General features: G+C 45.8%; 1 protein-coding gene across 1 annotated transcript in view; it reads right to left on the reverse strand.

Annotated features, from left to right (window-relative positions):
- Positions 1–23,540, reverse strand: part of flncb (filamin C, gamma b (actin binding protein 280)) — a 164,772-nt gene that overhangs the window by 27,523 nt on the left and 113,709 nt on the right. Inside the window, exons 23-35 of the mRNA XM_056277281.1 lie at positions 22,556–22,729; positions 19,963–20,125; positions 19,154–19,314; positions 14,441–14,608; positions 14,186–14,309; positions 13,868–14,024; positions 10,827–11,016; positions 10,680–10,703; positions 10,289–10,536; positions 8,557–8,656; positions 8,289–8,429; positions 3,833–3,961; positions 3,546–3,719 (exon numbers count right to left, since the gene is read on the reverse strand). Of these exons, the coding sequence (XP_056133256.1) occupies positions 3,546–3,719; positions 3,833–3,961; positions 8,289–8,429; positions 8,557–8,656; positions 10,289–10,536; positions 10,680–10,703; positions 10,827–11,016; positions 13,868–14,024; positions 14,186–14,309; positions 14,441–14,608; positions 19,154–19,314; positions 19,963–20,125; positions 22,556–22,729 (1,953 nt within the window). The remainder of the gene's footprint in view (positions 1–3,545; positions 3,720–3,832; positions 3,962–8,288; positions 8,430–8,556; positions 8,657–10,288; positions 10,537–10,679; positions 10,704–10,826; positions 11,017–13,867; positions 14,025–14,185; positions 14,310–14,440; positions 14,609–19,153; positions 19,315–19,962; positions 20,126–22,555; positions 22,730–23,540) is intronic.

Consider the following 23,540-nt stretch of genomic DNA (forward strand, 5'->3'; position numbering starts at 1 on the left):
GGCATTAAGGATACGGCTCTGACCTGGTTCCGATCTTACCTATCTGACAGATCTTTCTCTGTTATAATGGGAGAATTCACCTCATCCCCAGCCCCTCTCGCATGTGGTGTTCCCCAGGAGTCAATTCTTGGTCCAATATTGTCTTCCATTTATTGCTTCCCTTGGATCAAATCATCCACAATTATAATATTAATGTTCACCGTTATGCAGATGACACCCAACTTTATGTCCCACTTGCTGATAGTGACACAGACAAACTTTCCCGTGTTACAGCTTGTCTCTCCGATATTAAATGCTGGATGTCACAAAATGCCCTCTGGCTCAATGAGTCAAAATCTTAAGTCCTTTTATTCAATCCCCCTAACCTGACCGGTAACCTGAAAAATAGTCCTGGGAACCTGTCTGCCAATGTCAAGCATTCCACCCATAATTTGGAGCATCATAAAAATTAAAAATTTTCTATCTCAAACAGACCTTGAAAAAGTCATCCTTGCGTTCATTTTGTCATGTCTGGATTATTGTAATTCCCTGCATTCAAGGCTAAGTCAAAAGTCCATCTCCTGCCTCCAGCTCATCCAAAACTCAGCAGCCAGACTGTTAACAAATTCCGAGAGACATGACCACATCACTCCCATTCTTGCACTCGCTACCTGTTAGGTATAAGATTTGATTTTAAACTTTTACTAGTTATGTTTAAAGCCCTACATGGCTTCGCTCCTATATATATCACTGATTTACTCACACCCCATGGGTCTGGTCGCTGCCTGCACTCCTCAGGCAGGTCCTTTTTAACTGTTCCCTCAGCCAACCTCGTTACTAAAGGTGACCGGGCATTTTCTGTAAGAGTCCCACAGCTGTGGAACCCCTACTTGAGGAAACTTGAGGAAATTAGGCTAGTAACCCCACTGCCTTCTTTTAAAAATCACGTCGCAAAACTTACTTTTAAAGGACGGCTTTTTAGAGTAAATCTGTTGTTGAGCAATTTTATATTTCTCTTTTATCACTTTTATATCTCGCCCCCCCCCCCCCCAAGACATCAACCAAAATCATGGTTTATTGTGCAGTGGTTCTTCCAACCCTCCTATATGGTTGTGAAGCCTGGACCCCCTACAAGTACCAAATCCATAAACTAAAATGCTTCCACCAGCAAAAACTGAGAAGTATTCTGGGAATTTCTTGGCAGGAACGGGTCACCAACAATCAAGTTCTCGAAAGAGCCGATCTTCTTTCCATCGAGACGACAACTGAACATCACCAGCTGCGGTGGCTTGGCCAAATCCAGAGGATGCCAAACAACAGACTCCCGAAACAAATTCTACACTCTGAACTGACTGAAGGTCAAAGAAAAAAAGGAGCTGCCAAAAAAACGCCACAAGCACTGTATCAAGGGAACGCTGATCACTTTCAACATCAACCCTAAGAACTGGGAAAAAGTAGCGGAAAATCGAAAACACTAGAGAGCTACCTGTCTGGCTGACTCCATCAAGGCCGAAACGCATGCAGAAGAAAGGCGGCACCGCCAAAAAATCAGAACAGAGAGCCGCAGGAATGGGTCCACCCCCTACTATCCCCTGTCCATGCTGTTCCGGTCTCTTCTATTCTCACCTGGACTGTCAAGCCATCTTTATTTCAAGCACACAACTTAATCTCTTGGAATGGTGTCCTCGGACACAAGAGACACCAACGATGATGACAATCTCTTGTTTTAATCATATACTTTATCGGGTTCAATGTTTTATGTTTTAATTATGTTCTTGTGATTTTTATCCTGACTGTTTTAAGTTGTTCTGTAAAGCAGATCAGGGTTTGTGCTTTTTTTTCCCATCTTGACTGTGTGTACTATTTTATCTTGTATTGTAAAGCACCTTGTAACATTTTTTTGAAATGTTATTTATTATAAAGTTTATTATTATTATTATTATTATTATTATTAGATCAATGGCAGAGCACTTCATTATCTAATAATGAAGTCACTTGGAAGTTGTGAGGTTTGTCAAAGAGGAAGTCAAGAGATATTTCCCTCTTCTATGGTTGTAATCACAATTATTTAGACCACATTCATCTAAGTAATTTGCGCTTTGGGGAACGGTATGAGTACTGATATAAACCCATCACAAAAAGAGAATTATCATGATGTTGTCCTCTGCCGGCTGTGTTTGCAGGCTCAACTAGGAAGACTCGCCTTTTATTAAATAAATTACCTTACCCAGATTAATAAAACTTTATTAGGATGCTTATTTATGATCCGCATATTAAGATAGTAGTAGATTAGGATTCAGTCTTCTTGTGAAACAATCCTCTTCTTTAGATTGTAATTGTTCATGACCTGATAATCTCAACAAAGTGTTACATGATTTTCATTAACTCGATTGTACGTTAGAATTTATACACTCATCCGAAGAAAGGGTCCTGGTACAGTTCACGTTGTTTATTATACTTATAAATTGTTTTCTCAAATGGAAAGACAAACAGAATTCCTCCTGAGAACCCAAAAGTTGTATTGGTTGTCATTTTCAACTGAATATAAAGAAAGTTCTGGAAATACAAACCAAATGCTTGGCACGTTCTCCACTATTATCACAACTGGCAACCCTGCCCTCTGTACAGATCACAGCGCTCCCCGAATGGCTAGTCAAACAGGAAGTAATATCCTCCATTCTGATTAACTGATCATACCGGATGTCAAAAACCCGTGAGTGCGGGGCGTCTGGGTAGCATAGCCTACCCAACACAGGGATTGCCAGTTCGAATCCCCGTGTTACCTCCAGCTTGGTCAGGCATCCCTACAGGCAATTGCTGTGTTTCCGGGTGGGAAGCCGGATGTGGGTATGTGTCCTGTTCGCCACACTAGTGCCTCTTCTGGTCGGTCGGGTTGCCTGTTCGGGGGGGGGGACTGGGGGCAATAGCGTGATCCTCTCATGCGCTACGTCCCCCTGGTGAGAAACTCCCCACTGTCAGGTGAAAAGAAGTGGCTGGACACTCCACATGTATTGGAGAAGGCATGTGGTAGTCTGCAGCCCTCCCCGGATCGGCAGAGGGGCTGGAACAGTGACCGTGATGGCTCGGAAGACTGTGGTGATTGGTTGGATGTAATTGGGGAGAAAAACGTGGGAAACAATCCAAAAAAAGAAAAAAGAAAATCCGCAGCGCAGCTGGAGAGTTGCATATGTGTTACTCGTATTTATAGAGTTGCATGTTATTCAGTATTTGTATAAAGCGATTTACATGTAGAAATTAACTTTGTGTTCAACTACAAAGGTGTTTCACACATTGAGAGATGTCGACATACAACTACGATTTGGATTCATTTCTTAAACTCTGTTTTTACACATCTTAATATGCACATACAGGTAATAAAATACAACCAAAAGTCTTGTGACATTCGTGCCTGAGTTATGACAGAGCTTTGTCTCCACACACACACACATACACACACACACACACACACACACACACACACACACACACACACACACACACACACACACACACACACACACACACACACACACACACACACACACACACACACACACCATCAGTACCAGTAATCTTGGCAGTGAAGGGGCTGCCAGGGATGTGTTTGTCATCAAACTTGACTATAATGTTGTAGTCTCCAGGCACGGTGGGAAGGTAAGACACAGTGCAGGTCCCGTCCTTATTGTCCTTACAACTGATCTCTGCCTTAGAGGGGCCCTCCACTGCCAGCGACAGACCACCTGGGAAAACATGGACAGAAGAAATACAGCAGTTCAAATATTGATGTGCTATGGTAACCTTGTTCAGTTTATTCAGACTCGTATGGTACAGCTGGAGTTCATCAGCTTCATACCTTCCCCAGCGTCCTTGGTGACAATGGTGAAGGTTGCAGGTCTGTTGACAATGCCGTGACTTAGACCGGGTCCGTAGGCTGTTACATGGCCACTGTTAATGGCATCAACGTAAAACTGGAGTGGACTGCCTTTAATAGATGGAAAAATTAAATGTTATAAACGATACAAGCTGACTAAAGGAAAAAAACTGGAATTTCAATATCAGCTTCTATAATTAATCGATCATGGCTGAGGGTGATTATTCCCACTGGGTTTTGCTTGCTTTCGAGCTGCAGTACGCCGATGACAATGCCTTAATGTCCCTTGTAGAAGAAAAACTACAGAGCATACTGGACACCTTTGCAAAGGCATACAAGCAGTTTGGCCTGACCATTAACATAAAAAAGACCCATGATCCTCTACCAACCCCCACCCAACAGAAATACGTCTGCTCTGCCCCCATCCATCTCTGTACACAACACCAGACTCGAACACCTGGAACAGTTCCCATATCCTGGCAGCCTTCTTTCCTCCAAAGCCAGCATCAACATTGAAATACACCATCATCTCAGTTGTGCCAGCCGGCCACTCTCAAGATTGAGAAAAAGGTTTTTTGAAAACCACAACCTTCAGGCCAGAACAAAAATGCTGGTGTACAAAGCAGCAGTGCTGCCCACCCTACTGTAGGGGTCAGAAACCTGGACCACATATAGCAGGCACCTGAAGGCACTCGAGGCATACCAACAGCAATGCCTCAGGAAGATCCTTAAAACCAGCTGGGAGGACAAACACACCAACTTCAGCATCACTGAGGAGGCCAACATGCCTACTATAACTGCCACCATCGCACAACATCAGCTGAGATGGACTGGCCATGTCCTCCACTTGCCTGACTCTCGCCTCCTGAAACAAGTCGTTTACTCTCAGCTTGTGACAGGACGCTGTGCCCCAGGAGGACAAAAGAAGCGATATAAAGATAACATCAGGGCCCGTATTAAAAGGTTTGGCATCGACCTTAACACCTGGGAACAAGCAGCAAAAAACAGGGGGGCCTGGAGACTGGCTGTCCATGAGGGTGCTGGTTGCTACAACCATGACCCCCACAGTGCTGCTGAAAACAAGCACAGACTCAGAAAGGAGCGAGTTACCAGAAAGGCCAAAACCACATCCTCAATCACTTCTTCACACTCTTAGCTTTCTGTTCTGCGTCACGTAATGAACAACTGATGATGCCAGAAGCAATATTGTCTAATATTCCCCTCTTTCAGCCATCTTGGATAAATAAATTTGGATTTATTTTGTGAAAGGACAGAGTTATGTGCACTCTCTGCTGCAAACATTTTGTGTGTTGAACTTCAAGTGTAAAATGTCATTTTGAAAGAAGGCAGGAGAAAAATGTCAAAGATAAGGCTGATAAAGCTGAATCAATCCAGAGGGCAGCGGCCAGTACGGGAAGCAACGCAGCGTGTCTACAACCCGATGTGCCCCCAAAACCAAGCTGCAGAGGACAGCTATTAAGTCATACAGTGCATCGCTAAACACGGTAAACCATTCTCCAATGGAGACTACAGCTGTTGTGTAGCAGTACTTGGCACTCAGGCCCACCCAATCAGAAGGCTTCCTTTTTTTGCTAGATCCTCCAGTGAATAGCAGTCAATGAAAACTGTTTCATTTATGTGACTATGAGACCAATAAAAATAAAACAATTCTTGTTTCTTGCTTCTTTTTTACCATTTGATGATGGTAAGTAAGATTTTTCAAGTGGCAGTGCATTTTGCAAATGCCAGATTGCAAGCAGCCCCTTCTCTTTCACTCAGTTTACAGCCCACGTTCTGCTAACTAGCTGATTTTAAAGTAGGTTAAGAAAAAATCATGGCAAAACAAAGTAGTTTGCTTAACTTTGTCACAAAACGACGTCGGGAGGGGCAGGAGGGAGATAATTCAGCTCAAATTCAGGCATCATTCTCAACTCACCACCCACACCAAGCCCTGTCATCGCCTGCTTTAATCATCAACAGTAAGCTAATTTACAATTTCCAACTGTAGTAGCCTATTGCCTATTGCAGTATTGTTGTTTATTGGGTATCGTTTTTGTTGGGTGTACAATTGGATTTTATGCTGATGTTGCTGCCTCTGCCGTGTGTGTGTGTGTGTGTGTGTGTGTGTGTGTGTGTGTGTGCAGTGTTGTGCAAGTTTACACTTCTCAAGAGCTAGCTCAAAGTTCAGTTCCCATAGATTAAAATAAATGAATTAATGTTCATAGTTCACAATTTTGAAATTTGAACTAAGTTCACAGCCCCAAAAAAATGATCTAGTTCTTGTTCATTTCTTCCATTTTTTAAAAATGGGCTACTCCAACTGTGTCATTTCAAATCCGTTGCCGATGTGGCTGACGTTCAGACTTGTTTTTTCTTCGGGATGCAATTGGTGTTGAGAGACCATGTGAGGGTGTCTGTGATGTGTAAACTGAGAAACCTAAAACCATCCACAATTTCAACAGATGACCCATTGATGGAAATAGGAATATGATGTCATCTGACCTTTCTAAATTCGTCAATGATTTATTTTGTCTTATTGATATTTAGAGAGCGGTTGTTACTATGGCACCATATGGTTAAATCTTCCACTTCCCTCCTCTACGCCCTCTCAACACTGTCGCTTATTCTCCAATCACTGTGAATTTAATGATGCTGTTGCTGTCATATTTGGCAATACAGTCATATGTAAGCAGACTTTACAATAGGGGACCTAGACAGCAGCCCTGAGGTGCATCAGTCCTAAGAACAAATGTGGATGAGTATGTTTTATCTAATCTCACAGTCTGGGGCCTGCCTGTCGTTAAATCAAATAGCTAATTACAGATAGAGTTGCTCAGACCAACACCAGTTTGGATGGTACATCTGTATTAAAAACAGAGCTGTACTCAATAAACAACATTCTGAGAAAGGTATTTTTCTTTTGAAGGTGTACTAAAGCAGTAAGCACAGCAAGTGAGATAGTGTCATCTACAGATCTGTTGGAACAGTAGGCAAACTGTAATGGGTCAAGCGTAACAGGAATGTTACATTTAATATACTATATGATATTACCAATCTTTCCAGACACTTCATAATACCAGAGGTCAAAGCAACAGGTTGGTAATTGTTAAGACAAGAGGCATGTGTTTTCTTAGGTGCATGAACATGGTGGTTTTCTTAAAACACAGTGGAACCACACACAATGACAGGGACAGGTTATTAAAAATGCCATTAAAAACCTGAGATAGCGAAGCGTAACATGTCTTAATACAAATACAAACATCTTTATTAATCCTGCAATGAGCAATTTGTTTGGGCAGCTTGTTGTACACAAAACACAGTAACATGCAAACAAATAACACAAACAATAAGTAACAGCACTCCAGGAAGCTAAATGTGCAATAAAATCTATGAGATCTATGTGTAATTAATAATATTTATAGGCCAGATAAACTTGGTAAATGCAATAAAATGCGATAACAAAAAAAAATAAAACAATCAAAAAAACTAAGAGGCATTTAGAAGTTGAATCACAGAATGAAGGATTTAGAATAACGGTTAGTTCTACAAGCAGGTAAAACATAACGACACCCTGATGGCAACAGAGAAAATTCACTTGCTAGAAAATGTCCAGAAGAAGCCAAAATACTTGCTACTTTCTGGAGGATTTGTTGGTTGCAAAAAGAATTCAGATCTTTGTTTCACTGGTGATCGTAGAACAGATTTTAACAATGCTGTTCAGGCTGTTTCTGTCTTTTACCGTGAGGCTGTGAAATCAGCAGATAAAAGATTGATAAAAGCGACAAAAGATGACAGGACTGACACAAAAGGAATTTAGTTTACGGACAAGGTGAATTCTCAGTTGGACCCGTTTCACAATAGCCTCAGTGTTCACATCAAATATAAGGTGATCGATCATCAATATTAGCACCCAAATATTTGTATGATGTAACCATTTCCGCACTTTCATAATGTATGATGCATTACATCTCTGTTACATCTAAAATCAATAATCAGTTTTAGAAAAATTTATGTTTAAGAAGTTATCACACCAATAAATAAGATCAATGAGAGCATTCCTGTGGACTGATTCTGAACCTTGGAGAAGGGTCAGCAACGCATTGTCGACAGAAAATTTGACCAAATAACTGCCCTCCTGATAGGTTTGTCTTGAGGACACGGGAGGGGATGCCATCTGGGACAGCAGCTTTATGAGCCTCAACCCTCAATGTTTATTTATTTATAGGTTTATAAGATAAATTCTGAATGTAAAGGCATCTTTCTGATGTTTTAAAGTGCTCAATAAACCAATCTTGTTCCCTAAAATGGATGAAAAATCATGGTAATTTTATAATTTGTGATTGCAATATTAAGCAAAATAATCATGATTATTGTTTCTGCCATAATCATGCAGCCATACTATCTACCCATCCATCCATCCATCCATCTCTGGGGTTACCTGGGATGTGGTTGTCATCATATTTGATGTCCATCTCATGCAGGCCTTTCTCTGTAGGGGAGTACTTGACAGTGACAGTGCCATCCTTGTTGTCAGTAATGTGAGGACGAGCAGTCCTACCAGAGGGCATGCGCACTTCACCTGGTAGTCAAAACACACATGTTTTTGGTCAACATATACTGCTATACCTTTCAATTTATCTGTCAGTTGTACAAAGGCACACATGGACCCCACCAAAACAACAGAGGCATACAAAATACAACCCTACCTGTGATCTCCCCCTTTTGCACAGTGAAGGGAATGACCAGATTGAAGGGGCGGAGCATTGGCTCCATCCCATCCCCAGGAATGATGGGCTCTTCAGTGGCCTAAATGAGAGGCAACAAGGAGGGACAACAGATAAAACATCTAAATCCTGGGCTGTAAGCCAATGGAAGGACATGGAAGGAAAGGTGAAGCCGGAATCACAGCAGGGGCAGATCTCTTGTCACAAGGCAGACAGGATAGGACAGGACAGAAGTGGAATCATGGGCCAGACGGTCTGTAATGAGGCTAAGCAAGAGAGTGATGGGTCGAATGATCGTGCATATTAAACACTCTGGCGTCATGCTGAGTGAATCAGGACATGCTGGGACAATGGGGGTGAAAACTTTGATTGAATCAGGCATACAATTGACTTGGAAAACTCTAGAAAAGCTCCAGTGAAGCTGCGTGTGCCTCTGCAGATAAGCTAGAGTACAGGACTGAACATGAAGATGCTGCAGGGTGAAGGTGAGCTTTGTAAAATTAGTAACATAAATGTAGAACAGAGTTTGTTATAAAGTGTGTGAGAGAAGTTCCGGGGAATCTAGGTATGTACCCAGTGAGGGGGGTATCCCATAAAGGGAGAGTAGGGCTGCTGTAACTGTAGCTTGTCACATGGTTCCTCTATTATAGGGATGGTATCACTGGCCTAGTGGGGGGAAAAAAAGCACACCATGCTCACAAAAAAATTATATCTCACAGTCTTATTAAAGAGGGAGGGGCTTATTGCCACACCATGCCACCATGATCTTACTCAGACTATCATCACGTTGTATACTTTTTGTAGTGGCTATCTTTAGATTTCGCAATTCTTCTCTCTTAGACTTGTACTGTATTCTATATCCACATAATAAAAGACAGCATGAGACTGGTTTTACACGCTGAGTTGGCTAGATACCAACCTACAGTAGAACAACCGTGTTGCTCTGCCGCGCTTTTATTCACAACTGAACGGCTTATAACCAAAACTTCCTGTTTGACATGAATACAATACGGGTGCCATAGTGGGACAATAGATACGCCTCACAGTGGTCAAACATAGACATAACAATATACCCTCAAATGAAATTGAAGCATATTCCCCTTAATGTAAACCAACAAATCAAAAAACTATAACTTATAAATGGTGCTTACACTTTTATTATTTTTGGGGGGATTTCCCCCCCCCTTTTTCTCCCCAATTGTATCTGGCCAATTACCCCACTCTTCCGAGTCATCCCAGTCACTGTTCCGCCCCCTCTGCTGATCCGGGGAGGGCTGCAGACTACCACATGTCTCCTCTGATACATGTGAGTCGCCAGCCGCTTCTTTTCACCGAACAATGAGGAGTTTCACCAGGGGGAGGTAACACGTGGGACAATCATGTTATTCCCCCCAGTTCCCCCTCCCCCCTAAACAAGTGTCCCGACCGACCAGATGAGGCGCTAGCGCAGCGACCAGGACACATAACTATATCCGGCTTCCCACCCGCAGACACGGCCAATTGTGTCTCTATAGGGACGGCCAACCAAGCCGGAGGTAACACAGGGATTCAAACCAGTGATCCCCGAGTAGGTAGGCAACCGCTATGCTACCCGGACACTGTGTTGTATGTTCTGTCCAATATTTCAATTTTAATAATTTCTAAGTTTGGATAAACCATCAAATCAACAACAAAATCCAATTTCACCTGTTTTTACAGGTAAGGTAATACTCACCACAACATGGAAGGGGCTGTTGGGGATGTGTTCTCCACCAAATCGTATAGTGATGACATATTTCCCTGGTTCGGGTGCCGTGTAGTAAATGTCAAACGTCCCATCCGTGTTCTCCACCACATCTACGTCCAGCTCCGCCCCATCAGGGGTCGAGACCTTACAGGTGACTTTCCCTTTCCCAGCAGCCTTTGCATCCACGGTGATGACCGTTTCCTCTCCAATCTGGATGGTGGGGCCAAGACCCGATCCTGTCGGGGGGACAGACACATCAGGACTCTGATCCATGGACCTGACCTCTTTATATTATATATATATAAAAAATGTGTGTGTAATCCAACACAATGATGTGTGATATGAATTCATCGAGTATGGAAGTATACAGCATTCTCACCCAAGCCGTGTCCCCCAATAGATACTGTCAAAAAGAAAAGAGGAGACTTTGTGATTCCATTTGGATGTGTTGCTGCTCCACACTGACAGTGGTGGCGTATCATGAAAACTCTTTTCTTCCACTCGGGGTGTGTTACGGTTCACTGACCTGTGACCAGACATTTGCTGGCGTCTCCGCTCGGCAGGGCGTGGATGCGATACGGGGAGTAAGGGATCTCGTCTCCGCCATACTTGATGGTGATGGTGTAGCGTCCTGTCATGTCCGGCACGTAAGACACGGTGTACGTGCCGTCCCTGTTGTCCCGGATGTTAGCCTTCTTGGGCTTTCCCTCAGGATCCTGGACACACAGGCATATGAGGTCAGTGAGTCTGTTTGAGTTTAATATGTTTGCAAGCAAACAAGAGACACAGCATGCTGTACATCATTCACGTCTTATATGGAAGTCGTTGTATGTGCCATGTTTTTCCCATGTTTCTTCAACATCAAATCACACATCGATGCATCAAATGTTGCAATGAAACAGGGTGGACGGTGGGTGTGGGGAGTTTAGAAAGCAAACTAGTTAGTGCAGTATTGAAAACTATTTGCCCATTAGCCATTAGCCAAACTCAATGGAAGTCAGTCCACAGAGACTGAGGGATGGGGAAGAGGGATGGAGGGCTAACACTAAATCATCTCCTACTCCTCTCCCACCAGCCTTTAAAGTTCTGGATGTGCACACCTTTCAGGAAGACACCAGAAATAGTGTTTGCCTGAACGCTCCTGATTTCTTATAAGAAGAATCTTTTTTTTGGGGAGGGGGGATCTGGGTAGCGTAGCGGTCTATTCCATATCCTACCAACACAGGGATCCCAGTTCAAATCCCCGTGTTACCTCTGACTTGGTCAGGAGTCCATACAGACACAATTGGCCGTGTCGGGTGGGTAGCCGGACGTGGGATATGTGTCCTGGTTGCTGCACTAGCGCCTCTTCTGGTCAGTCGGGACACCTGTTCAGGGGGGAGAACTGGGGGGAATAGCGTTATCCTCCCACATGTTACATCCCCCTGGTGAAACTCCTCACTGTCAGGTGAAAAGAAGCGGCTGGCGACTCCACATGTATCAGAGGAGGCATGTGGTAGTCTGCAGCCCTCCCACAGATCAGCAGAGGGGGTGGAGCAGCAACTGGGACGGCTCGGAAGAGTGGGGTTATTGGCCGGATACAATTGGGGAGAAAAAAAGGGGGAAAAAAGTAGTGTTTCCCTGAACGCTCCTGATTTCTTATGAAAATAATGATTTCGAAAATCAGTCTCAGATTCTTAACTTGTAAAATGACTCATCTGCATACCAACAAGGTGGTAAGGACAAAGGGAACAAGGGAATAAACGGAGACATCAGACAAGGTGAACGAGGGGAGGGAGGTGAAAGAGAGAACAGGCCTTACACAGCCTTTCTTAAGAATAGGGGATGGGATGGTGCCCTTTACTATATGTCTCTCCCACACCCTTCTTCCCCAGTCCTCCACAAACACAGAGGCTTCGCGCCTGCACCCGTCTGGACCCTGCAGCAACAGGCAGAGAATCACACCAACAAGCCCCATGTGGGTGGAGAGGTAAAGGAGTGCAGTTTGTACAGAGGGTGAAGAGCATCCCATACAAATATGGACTATCGTAAAACCATAGAAAAAAGAAAGTTATGATAGTATTTCTACATTATTTTCATAATGCTGTGGAAATACTATCAACATTTCTATAATAATACTAAAGGGACATTTTAGGAACACTTTCTACTCTATAGAAATAATAATTGTGTAGTAATGTGTGGGAACATGGCTGTGCGCATTCAAGTTTGCAGTGGCCTCATCCAGTAACGGTGTGGGAAGGCGGTGGCAGGAACTTACATTTGCAGCAGCCTCACCCAGTACCATCCATGCAGTGTCTTTGTCCACATCTAAGTTTGTGTCTTCATTTGATGCCTGGGAATGGTGGCTCTGGATCAGCTGCGAGAGCTTGGTCTGCTGCATCCTGTGGACCCAGGGACCACGGCCCTGCCTGGAGCTGCGCCCGAGGAGGTAACACCAACAGCGGTCTGACAGGACACGGAAGCAGGGCAGGCTAAGCTAACTGCTAGCCCATGCAGACCAGAAGTTCCGATAACACCGAGGGTAGCGTGGCTGCGGCCTCGCCTAGCGTTGACTGGGTTTTGGTGTCGTCGTGGGGAGTGCAGGGAGGTGTGTCAGGAGTGTCTGGCCGGGACAGCTGGTGTTGGATCGGCTGGGGGAACCTGGTCTGCTGCATCCGGTGGGCCTAGGGAGCACGGCCCTTGGATTGGGCCCACTTATCGCTTCCAGTGTGGGAAGATGGCTGTGCGAATTCACGTTTGCAGCGGCCTCACCTAGTACCGGTGTGCGAAGATGGCGATGCGAACTTACATTTGCGACAGCCTCACCCAGTACCATCCATGCAAGATCCTGCATGGATGGATGGATGGACTGTGGGGAGGTGTGTCGAAGGTGTCTGACTGGGAGAGCTAGTGTTGGATCGGCTGGGGGAGCTTAGTCTGCTGCAGCCTGTGGGCCCAAGGACCACGGCCTTGCTTGGAGTTGCAACCGAGGAGGAAACACCAAGGGCAGTGTGACAGGACGTGGAAGCGGGGCAGGCTAAGCTAACTACTAGCCCATGAAGACCAGCAGTCCAACAGTCATCCTGGCATTCACTCTCTTGGACAGTGAATTTTTTTTTTTATATGTTGGATATAAGTTTTTGTAGTTTTTTAATAGTTTAGATGTGTTTCTGTCTTTGTGTTGCACTGCTGTGGGCTGGGGAAAACAATATTCCATTTCATTTCATGTATGCAAGTTCATGAAATGAAATGACAAATAAATGTTCGTTCCTGATTCCTGATGTGTTGAGAAAAAAAACACAGGAAATACAACTGGCAATAGTCTTTGTATAGTGATGTGACAGAACAATACTACAGACATTTTTTTATGGTTTTACTGTAGTCCATTTTCTCATGGAATGGTACAGAACAAGACTGGCAAAGAAATTGTAATTTCTGGTTTTTACATTTTTGACTGAAAAGACCTCCACTGAAATGTTAGAGACCTGATGGAAGTCTTTTATTTTGGTTGGTATTGATAAATGTTTGTGAAACCAGCCTTAAATGCGTGTCACACTAACTGAAGTCCGCCCAGGAAGAAGAACTCACCAGTATCTGAACTGTGAGCAGACCCTCTCCAGCGTCTCGGGCATCGATGGTGAACTCCACAGGGAGGCTGGCCAGCACCCCTGAGGCATTCAGACCTGGACCGCTGGCACGGACCTTACTGGCATCATGAGCTGGCAGTGTTTTGATCTTAAATGGACTACAAGTAGAGAGAGTGTAAACATTATTAACTGTAAAAATAAAAATGCATAAAAAAGTAAAATGTGAAAACCTGACAAATATGATGATGGTGAAGGTGAACGATGACTTTGCAACATCTCGTTTTAAAAACCGGCCCTGGACTTCTTTGGAAATCCTTACCTGCGAGGGACCTCCTGGTCAGCATATTTTACATACACTGTGTAGGGGCCATCCTTAGCCGGGGTGTAGTTGACAGTGTGTGTCCCGTCACCGTTGTCTGTAATGTGGATGGGTTCAGCAATACCTGAGGAGTAACCATGTTAGAGACTTCAGTTCCAGGTGTCTGGCATCCCTGCTTATTTTCCCACTTACTGTATGTTCATTGTTGCTCAGTGTGTGTGTGCGTGTTGTGGGGAAGAGGGTTCCGACTCTCACCGGTAGGTCCATAAAGCTGGACTTCCAGAGGGGCCACGCCGGCCTTGCTGCTGTCCACAGTGAAGGTCTGAGGGACGTGGGCTCGCACCCCACTACCCAAGCCCGGGCCTGAACACCTCACCTTACTGGGATCCACCAGTTCCCGCACCGGGACACGGAATGGACTGCCTGCAACACACAAAAGAGTTGTTTGAAATGACACAATGCCTTTATCTGTAATTTGTCAAATGTATTATTCCTATCGAAATAACACTGTTCTGTTACGACAGTTTAACTAATGAAATTTTTCTAAGTCGTTTCAATTGTTTTCTGCGACAGGTAGTGGTTCATTTAAGAAACACAGGAAGTTAGCCTCCCATGTGACTTTAGTCAGGAAGTGAAGACGCATTGCAGAAAGGCCGACTATTTTTTGGATATCTTTTTCCCATCTGCGTGCGTCTGCACACATTCGTAGTGTCGTTGGTATGTAATGTGATCTCTTATCATTACCTACAATTGTAAGTCATTATTTGGTATTAAAAAAAGTTTTATGTATTTTGATGTAAAAAAGCTACTTTTGGTTCATACCACGTATAACCAATGCTATGTTTATGGTCACTAGGAGTTATGGTAAAATACAACAATTGACACCATATTAAAATAAGACTGCTATGGGTCATTTCGGTAATCAGAAACACTATTTGTTGTTTAACTTCATGCACTTGCGCACATGAAATTAAATATATTTTCCCCCAGCCCACAGCAGTGCAACACAAAGACAAAAACACATCCAAGAACTACAAGAACACATATATCCAAACTAACACATATATCTTATCTCATCTTCAGCCGCTTTTCCAGGGTCAGGTCGCGGTGGCAGCAAGCTAAGTAGGACACTCCAGACGTCCTTCTCCCCAGCAACGCCCTCCAGCTCCTCCTGGGGGATCCCAGGGCGTTCACAGGCCAGATTGGACATGTAGTCCCTCCAGCGTGTTCTGGGTCCACCCTGGGGTCTCCTCCCAGTTGGCCGTGCTCAGTAAACCTCCAAAGGAAGGCGCCCAGGGGGCATCCTAATCAGATGCTCGAACCACCTCAACTGGCTCCTTTCGATGCGAGGGAGCAGCGGCTCTACTCCAAGCTCCCTCCAGATGTCCAAGCTCCTCACCATATCTCTAAGACTGAGTCCAGACACCCTACAGAGGAAACTCATTTTAGCCGCTTGTATCCGCGATCTCACCCTTTTGGTCACTAACCAAAGCTCATGACCATAGGTGAGGATTGGAACGAGGTTTGACTGGTAAATTGAGAGCTTTGCCTCCCAGCTCAGCTCCTTCTTCGCCACAACAGTCCAGTACAATGTCTGTATTACTGCTGATGCTGCACCAATCCGCCTGTCAATCTCCCACTCCATCCTACCCTCACTCGTGAACAAGACCCCGAGATACTTGAACTCCTTCACTTGAGGCAACAACTCATCCCCAACCCGGAGGGAGCAATCCACCATTTTCTGGTTGAGAATCATGGCCTCAGAGGTGCTGACTCTCATCCCAGCCATTTCACACTGAGCTGCAAACCGTCCCAGTGCGTGCCGGAGGTCGCGTTCTGATGAAGCCAACAAAACCACATCATCTGCGAAGAGCAGCGATACAATTCTGAGGTTCCCAAAACGGACACACTCCTCACCTTGGCTGCACCTTGAGATCCTGTCCATGAATATCAGAAACAGAATTGGAGACAAGGGACAACCTTGGCGGAGTCCAACACCCACCGAAAATGTGTTTGACTTTGTGCCAAGAATGCGGAAACAGCTCTCACCTTGGTTATACAAGGACCGGATGGCTTGTAGCAACTGCCCCGGTACCCCATACTCCCGCAGTACCCCCCACAGAGTGCCCCAGGGTACATGGTCGTAAGCCTTCTCCAAGTCCACAAAACACATGTAGACTGGCTGCTCAAACTCCCATGCCCCCCTCAGCACTTCCGCAAGGGTAAAGAGTTGGTGCGTTGTTCCACGGCCAGGACAGAATCTGCATTGTTCCTCCTGGATCTGAGGTTCAACAATCGGGTCGGAGCCTCCTTTTGAGCACCCTAGAGTAGAATTTCCCAGGGAGGCTGAGCAATGTGATGCCCCAATAATTGCAGCACACCCTCCGGTCCCCCTTTTTGAATATGGGAACCACCACCCCAGTCTGCCACTCCACAGGTACTGTCCCTGACCTCCACGTGACACTGAAGAGGCGTGTCAACCAAGACAGCCCAACAATGTCTAGAGCCTTAAGCATCTCAGGGCAAATCTCATCCACACCCGGTGCCTTGCCACTGAGGAGCTTTTTAACTAACCTCATAGACCTCTGCCAGGGATATGGGTGGGGCTTCTTCGGAGTCTTCAGACTCTACCTCGTCCACTGAAAACATGTTAGTCGGGTTCAGGAGCTCCTCAAAGTGTTCTTTCCACCACTCGACAACATCCCCAGTCCGGGTCAACAGTTCCCCTCGCCGGCTGAACACAGCCTGAGTCAAGCCCTGCTTCTCCTTCCTGAGTCGCCAAATGGTTTGCCAGAATTTCCTTGCCAACCGAAAGTCCTCCTCCATAGCCTCGCCGAACTCCTCCCACACCCGAGTTTTTGCTTTCGCGACCGCCTAAGAGGCAGCCCTTCTGGCCTCCCTGTCTGCTGCTTCAGGAGACCCCTGGGCCAATAAAGTCCAAAAGGCCTCCTTCTTCAGCCTGATGGCTTCCATCACCACCGGTGTCCACCAGCGGATTCTTGGGTTGCCGCCTCAACAGGCACCGATGACCTTTTGACCACAGCTCCTACCTGCCGCATCTACAATAGAGGCTTTGAACATGGCCCCCTCAGACTCCATGTCCCCAGCCTCCCTCGGGCTATACGAGAACTTCTTCCGCAGGTGTGAGTTGAAGACCTCATGGACAGGGGCCTCCATCAGACATTCCCAGTTTACCCTCACTACACGTTTGGGTTTGCCAGGTCTGTCCGGTAGCCTTCCCCGCCATCTGATCCAACTCACCACCAGGTGGTGATCAGTTGACAGCTCTGCTCCTCTCTTCACCCAAGTGTCCAAAACATACGGCTGCAGATCTGATGATACGACCACAAAGTCTATCACCGATCTTCGGCCTAAGGTGTTCTGGTACCAAGTACACTTATGTACTTAGTACCAGAACCTTATGTTCGAACATCGTGTTTGTTATTGCCAATCCATGACTCGCACAGAAGTCCAATAGCAAGGCACCGCTCAGGTTCAGATCGGGGAGGCCGTTCCTCCCAATCACGCCTCTCCAGGTTTCTCCATCGTTGCCCACATGAGCATTGAAGTCCCCCAGCAGAACTATAGAGTCCTGAGGTGGAGCCCTATCCAGGACACCACCCAGAGACTCCAAGAAGGCCAGATACTCCGAACTGCTATTTGGGGCATAATCACACACAACACTCAGAGCCTTTCCCCCAGCGACTCGCAGTATTTACATATATATCTATAAAAAAAACATTTTTTTAAGATATATGTGTAAACACTGTTTTTTAGACATATGTGTAAATATATGTATTTACACATATATCTTAAAAAAAAAAAAAACCCTGTCCAGGAGAACAAATGCCAGCCAGGATGACTGTCAGAACTGCCAGTCGGCATGGGCTAGCAGTTAGCTTAGCCTGCCCCACTTCCGCGTCCTGTCAGACCACCCTCTGTGTTTCCTCTTTGGGTGCAGCTCCGCTCAGTGCTGTGGTCCTTGGGCCAATGGGATGCAGCAGACCAAGCTCCCTCAGCCGATCCAACGATAGCTCTCCCAACCAGACACTTTCGACACACCTCCCGGCACTCCACACGACGACACTAAAAACACAGTCAAGGCTAGGCGAGGCCACCGCCAGACCACCCTCTATGTTATTGGAACTGCTAAAAAAAAATGTTATTGAAACTGCTGGTCTGCATGGGCTAGCAGTTAGCTTAGCCTGCCCCACTTCCATGTCCTGCCAGACTGCACTCGGTGTTACCTCTTCGGGCACAGCTCCAGGCAGGGCCGTGGTCCCTGGTCCCACAGGATGCAGCAGACCAAGCTCTCCCAGCCATCAAACGAAGACACAAACTTAGATGCAGACGTGGACAAAAACACTGCATGGACGGTACTGGGTGAGGCTGCCACAAACATGAATTCGCGCCGCCATCTTCCCACACCAGTACTGGGTGAGACCGCTGTAAAGGTGAATTTGCGCCACCATCTTCCCACACTTGAAGTGGCATGGTTTGATTGATAGTTTATTAAATATGCAACGTAAACATGTAAGAGTTGAAAAGGGGTAATTTAGCTCGTGATAGAAGTGTGTTTGTGGTGTATTTACAAGGTATTTATAGTAAGCATAGGTTTGTTTTTTTATCTGATCTCAGTTTCACCCTTTTGCTAATCAATAAACCTGCGGACAACAGATTCTATCTCCAGAGTTTTGATGAATGGAAGGTGTTTAACTTACTGCCAAGTTGTCAGTGCGTAACAAGGGCGGCATAAACACATTTTGTACAAAATGTAATTTTTGGTGCATGCATGTTTGTATTTTATCATACTCTAACCCTTAGAACGTTTATTAATTGATTTTCACTGGTCGGGGACTTTAATAGCAACTGGGTGCAGGCATGTGTAAGCCGTTACAGAGATTTATATTACTCACAAACTAATAAGAGAGGCATAGCACAGTTTAAACCTTTAGGGTAGGACGTTACCAGGGATGGGCAGGCCTCCAAAAGTGATGTTGACATCATATTCCCCAGGAGTGAAGGGGATGTACTCCACACTGCAGCTGCCATCTTTGTTGTCCTTACAAGACATCTTTGCTTCTGATGGACCCTCAATGGCCAGGCCAAGGCCGCCTGTACCGGCACCTCTGGAGAAGAGAAAACACGGAAAAAGAATGAAAGATAGGATGACGGGAGAGAATAATTTTCATCATTTCATTTGCAGGAAATTTATTTATTTATTTATTTATTTCCTCCTTTTTCTCCCAAATTCTATCCGGCCAATTACGCTACTCTTCCAAGCTGTCCCAGTCGCTGCTCCACCCCCTCTGCCGATCCTGGGAGGGCTGCAGACTACCACATGCCTCCTCCGATACATGTGGAGTCACCAGCCACCTCTTTTCACCTGACAGTGAGGATTTTCGTCAGGGGGACGTAGCGCATGGGAGGATCACGCAATTCCCCCTCCTCCCGAACAGGCACCCCAAGCGACCAGGACACATACCCACTTCCGCTTCCCACCCGTAGACACGGCCAATTGTGTCTGTAGGGACGCCTGACCAAGCCGGAGGTGACACGGGGATTCGAACCGGTGATTCCTGTGTTGGTAGGCAATGGAATAGACCACTACGCTACCTGGATGCCAGACACGGCCAATTGTGTCTATAGGGACGCCCGACCAAGCCAGACATAACACGGGAATTCGAACCGGCGATCCCCGTATTGGTAGGGAATGGAATAGACTGCTATGCTACCCGGACGCCCATGGGAAAACAATTTATGATTGCAGCGGTTACCTGGTCTCCACAGTAAACCGGTTGGGTTTGTTGACCAGACCCTCCTCCAGACCAGGACCGTAAGCTCGGACGCGGCTGGGATCACAACCCTCTGTCACCATCACATGGAAGGGGCTCTTGGGTACAGCCACCTCGTCGTACAGCACCTCGACCAGGTGCATACCTGGGGAGAGAGAGACAGAGGTGGATGGATGAAGAGATCACTTTGAATGAGATAAACACCAACAAACAGATAAGGATGAGCACAAAATATATCAAGTATGCCTGATCGTTTGGAGACTTTGAGTGGGTGAGTGAGTGAGTGAGTGAGTGAGTGAGTGAGTGAGTGAGTGAGTGAGTGAGTGAGTGAGTGAGTGAGTGAGTGAGTGAGAGACAGAGAGATAGAAAAAAAAACAGACAGTTAGAGGGAGCAAAAGAAACTGCTTTCATTAAAAATCCTGGGCAGGTGTGTATTTATGTCTGTGGCAGAGTCCATTGGACTTGGGCAAGACACACGTCCCTATCAGGGACCAGCCATCTGCCCTCAGCCAGCAGGCACCAGCTATTAATACATGACCAGTCACCCTACACCACCCCCCCTTCCTCTTTTAAAGAGCATTTCAAAGCCCCCTTGGTTTCATTCATTTAACTGTTTTTTCTTTAAATTGTCCCTTTCTGCATCTCCCTTTTTCTACAGCCAATATTGCAGTTGTGTATTGTCTGTGACTTTTCCACCTCTTTTCCCTACCCTATAATTTGTTCATGTCTACCTCCCCCTCTTTCACTTGTCAGAATCACCGTGTCTATGCATCCCTTCCATAATTCATTTAACTGTTTTTTCTTTAAATTGTCCCTCTTTCTGCATCTCCCTTTTTCTACAGCCAATATTACAGTTGTGTATTGTCTGTGAATTTTCCACCTCTTTTCTTTTCCCTATCATTTGTTCATGTCTACCTCCCCCTCTTTCACTTGTCAGAATCACCGTGTCTATGCATCCCTTCCATATCTCTTCCGGGTTCTCCCTCTCCCATGCTTCTACCATGGGCCACCGTGGGGAGAGCTCATTTTGCAGCTAGAACTCATTCTGCAGCTAGAGCTCGTTTTCCAGCTACAGCTCGTTCTGCAGCTACAGCTCGTTCTGCAGCTCGAGCTCGTTCTGCAGCTACAGCTCATTCCGCAGCTGGGGCTCGTTTTGCAGCTAGAGCTCATTCTGCAGCTCCATACAAGCTCCAGCACTGCAGTTATGCAAGCCACAAATGCCTGTCCAATCTTTCCTCCACTTTGGGTAGGAAAGAAAACAGAAATGAAACCCGCAAGGCTCATTTGTTTTGAAATTTGTGACCTGCTGCACTAAGAAAAAAAAAATACATAATATGAAACACTTATGAAACAATGAGAGCCCCTTTCAGCTGCACACACCTCCCCTGCTTTAGCCCAGAACAGCTATCGAGCATGCTGAGCTCCCACGCATCAACTAAATTAAGCAAGGCCCAGCCTGATTAAATATTATGACATGGTCACTCTCCAATGGTTATAATAATAATAACACTGTATTGTGTTGAACCCCAGGAGGGGATCTCTTTTTACTTTCTTCCTCAGCGAGGAAATGAGTACAGTCAGAACAGGACGCCTGGAGCTGTTCTCCACAGCAACTGGTAGGTGTTTTAGGACAATATGACAGACATTTAGAGACAGACACATTCAGTTTAGGGCAGCACGGTGGCGCAGCAGTGGTTAGTGCTGTCGCCTCACAACAAAAAGTTCCTGGGTTCCAACCCTGGGGTGGTCCAAATTTGAGTAGGACTGAGTGGGACTACCCGGGATAGTCCTGGGTCGTCCTCTGTGTGGACTTTCCATGTTTTCACAGTGTCTGTGTGGGTGTCCTCCAGATGCTCCGGTGTCCTCCGACAATCCAAAGACATGTAAGTCAGGTGAATTGGACGTACAAAATTATCCCTAGTTGTGAAGGTGTGTGTGTGTCAGCCCTGTGATGGCCTGGCGGCCTGTCCAGGGTGTCTCCCTGCCTGCTGCTCAATGACTGCTGGGATAGGCTCCAGCATCCCTCAACCCAAATTCGGATAAGCAGCTTAGATAATGGATGAATGGATGGATGGACATTCAGTTTAATTAGGAACCATTGGGTACCCTGCAGCTGCTTAAAAAAAAATCTCATCTCATCAGCTGCTAACACATATATCTTTTCTCATCTTCAGCCGCTTTTCCAGGGTTGGGTCGTGGTGGCAGCAAGTTAAGTAGGACACTCCAGATGTCCCTTTCCCCAGCAACACCCTCCAGCTCCTCCTCCTGGAGGATCCCAAGGCGTTCCCAGGACAGACTGGACATGTAGTCCCTCCAGCGAGTTCTGGGTCTACCCTGGTCTCCTCCCAGTTGGACGTACCCAGAAACTTCCAAAGGAAGGCGCCCAGGAGGCATCCTAATCAGATGCCCAAACCACCTCCACTGGCTCCTTTCGACACGAAGGAGCAGCGGCCCTACTCCGAGCTCCCTCCAGAAGGCCAAGCTCCTCACCCTATCTCTAAGGCTATTTTATCTGCTAAAAAAAATCTAATACATAATAACCATTGTAAATAAAGAATAACCTTGAAGGCCTTACCATCCTCATAGGCGGTGTACTCTACTCTGTAGGTCCCGTCGCCCTTGTCCGTGATGTAGACATCTGTGTTGGCTCCTGAGGGGTTAACTATGCAGGTTTTGACATGGCTGCCACTGCCCTTGTGAAGAGCACGGGTGTCCACGATGAAATGGGTGGTCACCTCCCGCAGTACCCCTGTGGAAAAGAAGTGACCACAGGCAGATGCGTTAAAAAGGCAGAGAGCTGACTACTTGTCCAAATCATTCTCCACCTGTGACCCTGGTATGAAATATGTCCTCATTGATCTCCTCCATCTCACAGTCACTCTGGCCTATCCCTAACTCTCTCCTGAGCAACTTCTCCCTCCCTCTTTCTTTAAAGGGAATAAGGTAAAACTAATTTAATTCTGAGTTTGGTTTCATATGTAGCATTGACAGAGCTACTTCTGAGAAGCTGTTTAACCTTTTCACACACTCCACAGCCGCCTGTGGGGTCGTCTGGATGAAAGTTACACAAACATGTTGTCTTGCTCTCTCTAAAAGGCACATAACATTATTTGGCACAAAGTACCTATTTGGAGACTCCAAATGAGCGTTTTAGAGATCTATCAATTCATATCCATAGTAAAAACAATGTAAAATGCTCATATTTTGGTTCTACGTAAGTTTTGAGAGGTAGTGGGGTAGACTTTTGGAAATAGCTCGACTGAGCCATAACCTCAAGAGACAAAGCCAAAAAAAGTTATTTCCACTCAAATGATGAGCTCTTTTAGTTATTTAATTTTACCCCCCTCTTTTTCTCCCCAATTGTACCCTGCTAATTACCCCACTCTTCCAAGCCATTCCGGTCACTGCCCCACCCCCTCTGCTGATCTTGGTAGGGCTGCAGACTACCACACGCCTCCTCTGATACATGTGGAGTCACCAGCTGCTTCTTTTCACCTGACAGTGAGGAGTTTCACCAGGGGGACGTAGCGCATGGGAGGATCACGCTATTCCCCCAAGTC

This window comes from Lampris incognitus, chromosome 3, assembly GCF_029633865.1.
Source record: "Lampris incognitus isolate fLamInc1 chromosome 3, fLamInc1.hap2, whole genome shotgun sequence".
In the NCBI taxonomy this organism is placed as follows: Eukaryota; Metazoa; Chordata; class Actinopteri; order Lampriformes; family Lampridae; genus Lampris; species Lampris incognitus.